The sequence below is a fragment of the Cibotium barometz genome, chromosome 65 (genome assembly GCF_041138505.1).
Source record: "Cibotium barometz isolate CiBa-2024 chromosome 65, ASM4113850v1, whole genome shotgun sequence".
NCBI classification, from domain to species: Eukaryota; Viridiplantae; Streptophyta; class Polypodiopsida; order Cyatheales; family Cibotiaceae; genus Cibotium; species Cibotium barometz.
Window position 1 is genome coordinate 17938454 of NC_141110.1, and position 13351 is coordinate 17951804.

Sequence of the window (13351 nt, forward strand, 5' to 3'; positions counted from 1 at the left end):
TGTTAAGTTTGATACATCCTGTGTACTTGCTTTCATAGGTCAATTTGGAATTGCTTTTGTGAATGAGGATTTCTCTAAGAAGTCCAAGTCGAGGCATGTGGGTATGCATCTTAAAGATACGGCCAGTGATTGGCGGATGGCCAAGATTCTTGATCATTCGGCTATTGTGACTTGGGCTGAATTTAAAAAGAAATTTTATGCTCAATTCCTGCCTCCTAATTTTGCAAAAGATGTGCCGAAAGAGTGGGATTGGACCTCGCAAGATAAGGACAATCAGTTTCTTCTTACACTGCAAGGTATTGGAAGGTCTTTTTGAAGGTTACCCCTTTCATGAAGCTTAAAAATGCAGAGAAGAAGCAAAAGTAGGAGTCAGGGCTTCATCATATCATTCAACAAATATCATTCAACAAGGTTTGGAAGTTTATCCAAATCAAACTCTATAGTAGTTGATGCATTCGGCAACTGTTGTTGAGAACTTACACATGAAGTGGGCCAATATTAAGCAATTTTTAGGTCCATCTAAATCAAAATGCAGATTTGGTTTTGATCATAAAAAGGGTGGACAGCCACCTAAGAATGTATCCGGAGATGCACAAGAGTCAAAGGATGCCTCAAGGACGAAGCCGGGGGGTCAAAAGAATGATTATGGGCTGTCCAAACAGCAAAAAGAGGCTTATATGTGTGATGGAAAGTGCTTCAAATGTGGGGATAAGGGACACATATATGCTGAGTATGATTTCTAAAGGAGGCCTAACTCTTTATCTTACTCATGGCATAAGCGTAGAAGCAAGGATGGATGTACCTTTGCACGGTTGGAAAGATTTTATATGGATGACTGGGGCTTGGATAGATTGCCATCTTGCCTAGTACTACCCAATCAGATCAATGCCTGGTTGTCTTGTGCATCGGGGAACTTGGGAGGCAGAAGGGTGTATCCCGTGCTTGCATCCCATACTCTCTCTATCAGGATGTAGAGACCTCACTGGAGGTTAGAGAGATTTGGAGGCTTTGTGATGATCTTGTACCTCCGGGAGAGGCTTGCCTTGGCCTTGGAGAGGACTAGCCAGCTGTATCATTCTGTGCCTTGGCCAAGAAACAAGAGGCTCTGGACAAGGAGCAAGCTATCACATGCAGGTTGGGTGCGCTTTAGAGGGAACACAATAAGCGTCCTGAGTCCCCTTGGATCCCCAATCTCTTGTCCATAGTCTGAGCTGAGTAACAGGTGGCCATGGATAGGCAGGCTGAGTTTGCATTTCATACTAATCAGGCATTTTGGACACAGATGGGTGGCAGATGCAACAAACCGTTTTTCTCAGCACATGGACCTATGCACATTAAGGACAGATTGAGATGCTTGCAGGATTCTCACGGAGAATTTCATACTGATCCAAATAAGGTGAGGAGTATTGCCTCAAATTTTTATTAGACATTGCTCTTTGCAGAGAGCCCACTCTTTCGATAGAGATGTTGCACGACAGAAAGTCTAGGAGCGCATGCCAAGGCTTATTACACATGATATGTGCGCCTCTTTGGATGCCCCCTTTTCAAAGGATGAGCTCAGATATGCTTTGCAAGCCCTCTCGAAAGGAAAATGCCTAGGGGATGATAGTCTCTCTCCATCCTTCGTTTTGTAATTTTGGGATTACATTGGTGATGATGTTACTACTGCTCTGTAGGAGATGTGGTGTATTGGTATGATGCCCCCTTTTCTCACAGAGGGTCTTATCCACCTTGTCTTTAAAGGTGGGGACAACACCAATATTAGACAACGGAGGCCCATAACTTTGCTTGGGGCTGCTAATGAGTATGAGGCTTCAACCTGTTCTTCAGAGAGTTATTCATGATACACAAAATGGCTTCCTCCAAGAAAGGAGTATTTTTGATAGCATCTTTTCATTCTGGGAAGCTGTGGAGTGGGCTAAATCTAGCCAACAACCCCTTGCCATTCTCTTACTAGACTTTGAAAAAGCTATGACACAATGGATTGGGACTTCTTGGAAGGCAAGATGGCACGGATGGATTTCTCACAGGAGTGGATAGAGTGGTCTCTTGCATGTATAGGAAGGCCCATGACAATTTTGACCTGCGAGGGGCGTGCTGAGCGCTTTCAGATCTCTCGTTCTGTGAGGCAGGGATGCCCCTTAGCTCCACTACTTTACCTTATAGTAGTGGAGGCTATGAGTAGGGTTACCCCAGGGGTTTCGGGCCTCAGGCTACCTCTTCGCACACAGAGTTGGCAGATGATATTACTATGTTTTGGAGGCTTCATAGGCATGCCTCTGTGCTTTTCGCACTGCCTCGGAGATATTTTGTTTCGTAGTAGGCACCACCATCAATTGGCACAAATCAACAGGATTCTTCGCGCACAGATTGGGGTTTGGATGTGGGGTTTACTTGGATTGAGAGAGGATGCATTGCCAAATACCTTGGCTATCAAGTTGGCATTGACATCTCACCTGCACATGTGCTCATGAGCATGAAGAGCAAACTTTAGCATTCGAGTAGCAAGAAGCTTGAGTTAGCCTTTAGAGCCTTGGTAGCTAACTAAGTGCTGCTAGCATGATTGCCTGGTTGTGCTCGGTTTTTCGTAAGGGATGCATTCGTCACATTGTTGCATTCCGTACTAGTACTCATCCGTTTGGTACTTTCAATACATACCGTACCGGTACCATGCTTTTCATACCTGTACTTTAAAAAAAAAGTTTAAAGTGACTAATCACTAATAACTACTAGTGAATACATGGTATGTAGGTTGATGTTGAGGAGCTCGAGCGTCGCAAATAGCAGCATGCCGAGGAGAGCGACATGGTACGTGATTGGTAAGAGGAGATATACAGAAAACTTCACAGAGGGCTCGAAGGCATTGATAGACGAGTCACTTGAGCTTAGTCTTGAGCTCTCACTACGAGCTTAGTCTTGAGCTCTCACTACCACTTTCCTCACTTCTTCAGCTCAGTAGAGTCATATTTCCACCTCTAAAGGCACTAGGGTGTATACTCATGGTGCACATTCAAGAGGGAGAGCCGCCAGAGCGACCGGTAGAAGCGATCCTGAGCACTAGATGCAGACTCTTCCAGAAGCGAGAACTCGACTCTGTACCATTGTTGAGGAGATACTAGGTATTGATGTACCAAGTGATGTGGAGTGGGAGCCGCTCTATGATTTTGATAGGAATCTCCTCATAGATGGAGACTACTCATCATCCTCATCTTCCAGCTTGGATGATGATGAGTGAGTGGTGACTCGTGAGACTTGATTTATTAGCCAATGACCTTGTGGTGACTCGTGAGACTTGATTTATTAGCTAATGACCTTGTGGTGACTCGTGAGACTTGATTTATTAGCCAGTGGCCTTGTGGTGACTGGTCGCTCTTACTAGTTAGTAGTTAGCATATCAATATTTATTTTAGTAGTGACCACTGATTAATCAGTCACATATTCAGCTTGTAGCTACTAGCGGCTAGCCTTATACTTTCATGATTTATGATCAAACATATATGATGTCATATTATTTTGTGCTTGCCATATGGCTATTGGTGTTTGTACTAGAATTTCAGATTCAGCAAGCAGGACCTCATGTTGTACTTGTAGCTCATTTGACATTTATAGAGCATAGATGTTTGAATTTCAATTGTTTTTTGGAAAATTGTGTACCAGTGTTGCGAAATTATAAAAGGTTTATAATATATATTTTAATTACATATACATTATTTTAAAAAAGTGAACATACTTAAAGTACTTATCCCGATGCGTACTTTATGTACTCGTACGCATATCGTACCGTACCGCTCTGTACCTAAGGTACGCAACTAGTATGATTAGTTAGCTTCGTCGGCTTATTCAAAACTTTCTTTCGTCATGATTAGATGGCACTATACACACCAAGGCGAGAGTCGCTTGGGATACCATTATTATGCCTAAGCAAGAGGGAGGATTAAACATCATTAAATCAAAGGTGTAGTGTAAGGCTTTACTTTGTAAGCTGGTAGTTAGAGGATTTCTTGGCACTGAGCCTTGGAAGGACTTTCTTCTACAGTAGATTATGAGGTGCACTCCGATAAGGGGACGTGATTGGATTTACAGCCCATGTTTGATCTTCTCGGATGCAAAGCACCGACCACCTTATTCGCCCTTGATGAGAACTCTTCTACGAGCCTGGGATTGCATGAGGAGCTTCTTGGTTCATATTCCTCTGCAGTCAGTTGAGGAGGCTTACAGGCAGCCCATTGTGTGGAATGACTTGATCTTGGAGGAACATGGTAGACCTCTTGGAGCAACCATGCATATCTAGTGGGCTGCCTGGGCGACTCTTCTGCCCTGAGTGTTGGATTGGAAGAGGCTCATGAATCTCGCGGAGGATGAGAGAATGCTTCACACCCAGCACTTGATAGGCACTAGTCAGAGGATTATGTAGATGAATGTAGCCATACCCAACCACTCGATCACAAGGAGCTTTGTGGAAGGGCCTCAACACTTACGGTTTGGAGTATTTTCAAGGACAGGGAAACCTCTTCATGTCATATATGCCTTCCACTTCAGGTGAGGACAATGTACCGGTTCTTTACTCCATTCAGGATAGATGGCTCTTGGAGAGAAGTCTTGGGCAGGATATCATTGAGGGCACGCCACTCCGGCCGCGGTGAGTGGTGGGCAGAGCAAGGAAACATATCTATATATATATATATATATACCTAGACGAATCGAGGAACATGCCCAAATTCACCTTTTAGGAACGTGCATGTTATATACTCATGGTAGTCAACCCACAAGACTATATAACTATCAACTCCATTATGTATAGTATGGACTAGATACTACGACATCCCCACTAACGTCATCAGTGCCCAATAGTGGGTGTAGAACTCTGTATCAAGATATGCTCTCACACATGCACTCCACACACACACACACACACACACATAAGAGCATATATTCACACAAAGCCCTTCGTAATGAGTTTCTGTCAAACCTCCGGAGATGCAGGGCAGACTCGGCCATAATGAAGCCTAGCACTAAGGGAAGTAGCAAATAGAAAGAATTAGTACAGCAAATAAGTAGTTGATAGGGCAAATGCACCGCTAAAGATAGAAAAAATATTGATCCCCTGGACTCTTGGAGCCTCTGGTTATATGATGGATGTCCTTCTTTAGTTACACTGTGCAGAACGCTAGACACTTTGTTTTTGGACAAATCCATAGAGTCCCTACTTTTAGACCGCATTGGAAGGCTTATGGGATCCCGATCACCCTTGACATTCAGAGAGCTTTTTGGCAGAGGCGGCACTCGTACAGGGAAACGAAGATTTGCTCTTTTATTTGGCTTTCTCTACATGGTGGCCTTGCCACCAACCAGTGGAGATCTTGGTGCGCCCAGCTTGTTCAAGATGTGCAGGAGCTTCAAAGACAATCTACCATTGCTTATGGGAGTGCAAGGAGGCATAGAGAATTTGGATTGTAATAGCACACCTTTTTGGAAGGATGAGAGAGGATGGCTACATTTGTTTTGGTGCTATTGCCACAAATCAGGTATGAAGGGAACGACAGAGATATGGTCATGCGGGTTACCCAGGGAGTGGGTCAGTGGTGCCGTCTTAAGGACATGCTAGAGTCAGGCTACGTACCTCCAGCACAAAGATTGGACACTGCATGGGAGATCATTGCTAGCATCACAGCCCGGCACATCAGGAAGGCTAGATGCACTGAGGCCATGGAGGACACTTTGGTTGATGATACACAGTGCATTTGCAGGATTTGGTGTGATATTATCCACACTCATGGCTACTTGGGCCAAGATTTAGGGATCTTCAAGGGCAGAGAGAAAACGTGGCCAGTTCATGAGAGAATGGGATCATGGCATCTTTTTCACTCTCTCTCATATGGGGCCTTGCTGGTCTAAAATCTCTCTTGTAAAATTTTTTAAAATTCTTAAAAGAAGTCTTTTTTCTGGAAAAAGAAAATGCCTGCAAAATCCCAAGAACATGGATGCACCAGCCCGCGAACCCTAGTTTGAATGTAGTCTCGGATGTGCAAGGAATACAAGTCACTCACCAAATAGCAGAACATTATGCAAAGCCTGGGGAAAATTGCATGATCAAACTGCCTTATTTCTTTTTAATGATGTATCTACAAATAATTTCATTTCGGTGCAGATGGCTGCATCTCTTGGGTTGAATGTATCAGACTTTGGTATGTAAATGAATGCCAAGCAGCTTTTGAGGGAAGAGGAGTTGTTGTTACACGAACCATAGGCAAACTCTGCATTCATATACAGGCATATTTGGATCATGAGAACTTTTGGTTGCTCCCTTCACTTGATGTGATGTTTTGTTGGGAATGTCGTGACACACTCGTATAGAGCCCAGGAATGATTACAAAACAAAGAAGATTAGTTTTATGCATAGAAGTCCAGAACATGTTTTGGATGTAGGAACTCCTGAAAGCACTATTCCACTTGTTAGCCATGTAGAAGTCTCTTTTCCAGGAAAAAAAAGGTAGATCATTTGACGCAAGATAGGCTGAATTTCGCCAATGAGGTCGTAGCTTAAGTGGTGAAGTGTTTGTCTTCGGACCGGGAGGTCCTGGGTTCAAACCCCCACTAGGTGCTCCCTCGGTTGCATCACCTACGGGTGGAAAAAAGCGCCTAGGGCAGTTAAAAAACGGTAACTATGGGAGGATCTTGGGCCTAAGGCCTTTTTTTATATTTAAGATAGGCTGAATATCTTACATGGTTATAATGATTGTTTTGAGAGTCTTTGCCAAGTTAATTACCACCCCAACGACCTAAGGATCATCGTATTGATCTCAAACAACCCCAAATTATGCCATTCAAGATGGTTATCTCATGATGCAAAACCGTACATGTGTGTAGAGATTTAAGGCAAAAGGTAATGGATGAATGTCATTCACCTCCTTATGCACGACATCGAGGAATTCTTCTTACTACGTAGGCCATTGAGAGAGATTTCTTTTGGCTAGAGATGTGTAAGGACATTGATGCATATGTGAGACAGTGTCTTGTGTGTCAAAAGGTCAAGTTTGATCATCATATGACACCAGGGTTGCTTCAGCCCTTGCCCATACCGAATCAGCCCTGGGAGTCAATTACCATGGATTTTCTTATGAATTTGCCTAAAACGCACCAAGGGAATGATGCAACATGGACTATTGTTGACAAATTTAGCAAGCAAGTGCACTTTTCCAATGCGCAAGAATATCAAGCCAGAGCCTATGGTGAAGATATTCATGGCTCAAATATTTAAGCATCATGGATTGCCGCGCGTAATTGTGGGTGACGAGGACCCACACACCACAAATTTGTTTTGGTGAGCATCGTTTGAAAATACAGATACAAAGCTGAATTTTTCTTCAGCTTATCATCCACAGGTAGATGGACAAAGTGAGATTGCAAGTTCAGCTGTGGAAATGTTATGTGGCTGACAGAAAGTCAGACTCGGAAAAGTATTTACCGTTTGTTGAATTTTCTTACAACAATACAGTACATACTTCCATAGGCAAAGCCCCCTTTGAAACTATTTATGGTAAGGTGGTCCTACCACCTATTCTTCCCACAGGATGAAATATTTGCAACGATGAGTATGTCAAAGATCTTGACACCGCTTTTGAGCAGGTACGGAAGATCTCAAGACAAGGACACGAAAGCTGCTGATAGACTTTGGATCTCAAAGAGGGCAATTAGGTGTTGCTCAAATTTGAAAAAGCTTGTCTATGCAAGAGACCTGACACGGAAGGCAAATATCCGAAGCTTTCACCCAAGTATTATAGGCCTTTTCAAATCTTGCAGAACATAATGCCTTTCATGTGATCACGCCTTTTGAAGAAATATGTGGGACCTGAACCAATGGAACCAGTCATTGAAGATCCACCTTAAGATTCTGTATTACTCTCAAGAGTTCTCACGCTCATCATAAAGACATCTTCCTTTATGTTGCATGTTCGTATTTGAACTGCTTGAGCTTGATGATTCAAATTCTGTATTACTCTCAAGAGTTCTGACACTCGTCATAAACATTCAGGTAGCTTACATGGTTAAGTGTTACCAAATGACAATTGCAGGTGATGTATTATTTGGAACCACAAAAATTTCGATACTTCAAACCGAGCACATTGTTTTTCACAAGCAACGAAAAGCTGCTGGTGGCAAGCTTGTTCATAGATACCTTGTAAAATTCCAGAATTACCCCACCCTGGATGCGAAGTGGGTCCATGAACAATACTTTAAGGAGTATCTAGAGCTCCTTAAAGGATACTTGGAATCTTTTCACTTGAGGACAACTGAGATTAGAAGCCGGAGGGAATGTCACCATCTCCTATTTTTAGGGCTGGACATGTACATGGACTCATGGGTGGTACTCATGAGGAGTCTATGACATGTATGGGCTTACTCAAGATGGGCGATGCCCGTGAGTGCCCAAGATTTGCATTGATGGTGGCCATAACATTCTCGTCTTCTGCATTGTGCACGAGTGCCGACGGTAAGACTTACAAGTGTACAAATGAGAAGATGGGAAATTTTTCCAGTTACATTTTGCATAGACGTGTGTGCTGGCTTTTGTTTTATTTGTGTGACATGTTTTGTCTACATGCACATGTGGATGAGGATTATACATATGGTGAAGACATATGCATTATTAGTGACATTAGGCATCTTGACGATGATGCTTATGCAAGTGTTGATGATTCATCTACCATCATTAATAGTGATGAGGAGAGAGTCTATGGTGATGTGGATGATTGTAGTATGCATACACATGCTACATATGATGAGGATGATTTTTATGATTCTATTGAACATGTGGATGACATTGATAATATGGATGCCATCTATGATGAGGCTATTCATGCATCTAGTAGTGAGCAGCTATTGGATACTTCAAGTTTAGCAAGAGGTGATTTCAAGTGCATACATGGACATGTCTGGTTTTCTAGGGCTAATCCTTGATTAGGCAGCACATAAACAGAAGGTTTAGGGAAGTAGCAGACTTAGGACAGGCCAGAACCCTGTCGGCCAGCAGATATGTTCACACGTATGAAAGGCGCCTCATTCAATGCTCAAGACACCAGTCATGAGCAGCCTGAAGGGCAGACTGATAGTGACAGAGGCTCTATTCCAGACAGTGACATACTGGCACAAGCTATGGGAGCTTCCACTAGATAGATACCCCCGGCTAGCCTTGGAGTCCTCGAGACAGCTGACTGGTTTCTTGTGGCCTATAAAAAGCTAATCTAGAGATCTTATCACATCATCCTGTACAAGAAAACTCTTTTGGTAATACAGTTTACCTTTTCTTTGGGGGGGAGGGGGGGGGGGGTGGTACATCTTTGACCCCTAGTGCTGTGTACTATTTGTTATGTTAACTTCTATGCAGTATGACAGATGCCATGATGTATGCAACCGTAATTGTGCTTGACTCTGCAGTATTTTGAATCTATGCGTTCTTCTGAACTGTGACACTTACCTGCATTATTTTCCGCACTGTGGTAACACTTAGACCAGATACGATGAGAAAATCAGAACATGTTCCTGCAACACAGCCAAGAGCTGCCATCATTGACCATGGCAGGGCGCTATACCATGCAGCTTGCTTCAAGTTTACACCATATACCTATGCCACAACATCAAGAAGAATAGGCAGAAGTGAAGTCAGAAAGCAACCAAGCCAACATTTTTATTTGAGTGCAGATCATGATAGGTACTTACTGTGTTGAAATAAATCGGCATCCATGATAGAAGGACAAAATATCCCTAAAGAAAACACAAACATCTTGCCTTAGTGCATAACCAAGCTAAAAGACAATAAAAACCTTAGCACATTGTGTTCAAAGGATGCAAATTGTATAGCAAAGTAATAGATGATATACAAGGCATGTCAGCCTTACCTTATACTGCGTAGCTTGAGAAAGATGTAAATAAAAGAAACCCAAACACCTTAGAACTTTCAGATGTACCAAAACAACAGTTCAGAGATCTTAGACTACCCAACTGTCCTGTCGCGCTCTTCCATATTGGAAGAGAATGTTTCATATTCTCTTTAACCCCACACAAGAAACATGAACACAGCTGGGATACATCCTTTAAGAACCTGAATTTTGGGCAAACTTGGCTGGCTTTACAGAAATAAGTGGGAAGTGTACCTGCCATTAGTCCATGTGGCTCTGAACAATATTGTTTCATTAGCTACATGCTTCACTTTGTACAAGGCAGCATCTGGTAGGCACTTCTTATCATTATCCACCAATACTTCCAGATAGAGTTGGTGAAGTAAATCGGGCTACCAAGAGGTATGCTGAGAGTTTTAGAGTTGGTTAAGCAAATAATTAGTGACTCTCAGTCAAAATCACACATATATGACTAGATTTGACACGGGTAGTGTGTTGTAGTACCCATGTTGAATAGCCGTGTGATCCTTGCCCCACCTATGCATGCCTTGCAAGGAAGATGGTGCTCACGTTGGGAGATGGCTAACTAGCAGAGCATGCAAGTCTCGAGGTGCCACTAAAGGGCCCTAAAACTATGGTGGAGGCTATGCAACTCATCTTCTCACTGCACTCCTGCTTGCATCACACAAGGGTTATCCCACTTCAGTGGGCCACCTGGATCAAATTCTCTAACCCTTCTACAAGCTCGACATAGCTGATAAGAGCTTAGACCATGATCATAGAGATCATTGATTGTATCACTGCACCTGAAATTTATAGATAGAACATGACTAAGCTTTGAGCCAACCCCAGAGACAAAAAAAAAGGCTGCAGCCAGCTTCAAAAACGACGCATAATCATGCCAACTGGAGGTCCTGAACAGGAAAGATTGTGTTGAGTAGTGGGGAAAGTAGCCAATTTCTTTTCTAGTTTTGGAAAATAGGAGCATGAAACCAAATTATTCAGAATATGGAAATTGGGAGATGGGAGAAGATGAAAAGGAGAAGAGGCAGAAAAGAGAGGAGAAAAAGGAGGAAAAAAGGGCTGACACGCTGCCTGAGATGGAGAAGTAGTTGTTACTTGGGCTGTCATGCCATGGTCAAGAAAAGCAACATTGGGTGGCTGGCTGTGGATATAGCGAGGCACAGGGCAATCTAGAGCAGGATGAAAAACATCAGAGGCACAAACAAAAGCGTGCAAATCACAAACCAAGACTGAGGGGCATAACACACTGCAATCACACATAATCAGCAGTAACTGGTCAAACCCCTCAACCCAAAGTAAATTTCCATAAAATAGGCACCATGGGTTTTGTCATGCTTTTTAGCCACAAAATGCATTTCTATAACTACATTGGAGACATGATCAGCCATGTAGAGCTCATCATCAGGCTGGAGCACTGCAATGTACCTTGAAAAAAACAGCAAACAGCCCCCTTCATCATTTTGTAATGGCAATGATCAACAGCCATGGGTTTTGTTGAGATTTTTCGCCACAAAATGCATTTCTATAACTATATTGGAGACATGATCAGCCATGTAGATCTCATCATCCGTCTGGAGCAGTGCAATGTATTATGTACCTTGAGAAAACAGCAAACACCCCCCTCCATCATTTTGTAATGGCAATGATCAACGGCCAGACTTGTAAGCATGCTTGTTAAGATTGGTGTACAATAGACAAAGTATAGAACCCCCAACAAAAACATTGAAGCTATTCCAATTGGCCACATCCCCCCTGAAGAAGATGGTAGGAGCTGCAGGATGATTTGCACAAAGCTGAGGCCATCACAGCCTCTATTAAATGCTACACATTACTCTATCATGTTCTTAGCTATTTGGAAACCCTCTACACACGAGGCTAAAGTGAAAGGGCTTCCATCCTGTTTAGCGCCTCCCTGACCTTTACTCCCAATGGTTGTTTCCTATATGCCTCTTAATGCTCCTGCACACTGTTAGATGCCCTAACTAAGTATATTTAGTACTTTCAATAGTCCTTGCCCTCTTTCCACCCCCAGAAAAAGACTAGCACGTTTGACATTCCCAACTTAACTTGATCAGTATACCTCCATTTCTGAAGCCATTTGAACCATTGCAATCCCTAACTTAAGCTACACACTTGACTTGCATGTGCTAAGTGGGCTAAATTTAAGTATCATGCGCTACCTTAACTAGGTTTCAAGTATCATGACAGTAGACATTCATCAGAGCTAAAAGGATGTACATCGAAACTAAATGTAGCTGTGGATTCACCCAAACATTGATATGACAGCACCCAACTGACAAGGAGAGGAGCCTCATAGACTGTCTTATGTGCATCTTCTGATTACTGACAAAATGTAATAATTTTCAAAAATCTCACTCATATCTAGCGTATTATTAGAAAGCCCTTGTGCAAGCCAAGCCTCTTTGCAGTCATTCTTGCCCAACCCCCGTGTAATGATTATCTAGCTTTACAGAGCATTACTACCGATTTGCACTGATGTCAAATTGACCTGTAGATATATGTTTTCGAGTACACATTACATGATGGTGAAATATCAACGATAGACGTAAGTCAATGTATTAGTCAATAATTACCTCACGAACGTTCAAAATAATTGACATCAGTACGAGTTTTTGAATTCTTTACAAAAACAATAACAACTGATATGCATTCTTACCCAATTATTCATAAAGTTAGCAACTATTATGGCCCACGATGGTAACCTTTTGAGAAGTAGACCAAAAGGTAGCAATGATTCTTTGCCACTGGAGGTAAGGCCAACACTGCCTTTTGAAAAGGCCGTATTCTTGTGCTGTATGTACTGAAGCTCAGCTTTTCCAATGTTTGGATGGCTTTGAGGATCGTTTGAGACAAATGAAAGCCAAAAATATAGCCATAGGAGACCAATAAGTCCAAATGCAATAAATGGCATATATACACCCAATGTAGCCATGATAACTGGTGTAGCCAACAAGCCTATCACAATGCCTAGGTGAAAGCCTGCCATAGACAGCCCTACTGCTCTAGCTCTCTCTGAGCAAGGAAACCACCTGCAAAAGAGTTTAAAAACAATGTGTTGTCATTCATTGCTTATCAAAAAACTTGTACTTTACCCCTCTCTCTCTCTCTCTCTCTCTCTCTCTCTCTCTCTCTCTCACACACACACAACCCCCCCCCCCCCCCCCCCACGCCCGGCGGCATGACATGCTCCACCTGGTTGAATGGGCTGAGCTTGAAGCTGAACGACTCTGTGGCCAAAATGAAGACTCCCATTGCCAGTTTACAGGATAAGAAAAATTATATGATGCTGCTTGCTCTTGAGGGAATCGTGCCCCTCGCAGGGATTTTATCCTACCAGGACAACTAATGAGGCTGAAATTGAGGGGCTCAAGCCAAGATTACAACCATGGAGGGAAAGAATAATGAGGCAT

General features: G+C 42.8%; 1 protein-coding gene across 1 annotated transcript in view; it reads right to left on the reverse strand.

Moving 5' to 3' along the window:
- Nucleotides 1-13351, reverse strand: part of LOC147602990 (putative anion transporter 4, chloroplastic) — a 54203-nt gene that overhangs the window by 1636 nt on the left and 39216 nt on the right. Inside the window, exons 3-5 of the mRNA XM_086797034.1 lie at nt 12598-12970; nt 9718-9762; nt 9476-9622 (exon numbers count right to left, since the gene is read on the reverse strand). Of these exons, the coding sequence (XP_086653160.1) occupies nt 9476-9622; nt 9718-9762; nt 12598-12970 (565 nt within the window). The remainder of the gene's footprint in view (nt 1-9475; nt 9623-9717; nt 9763-12597; nt 12971-13351) is intronic.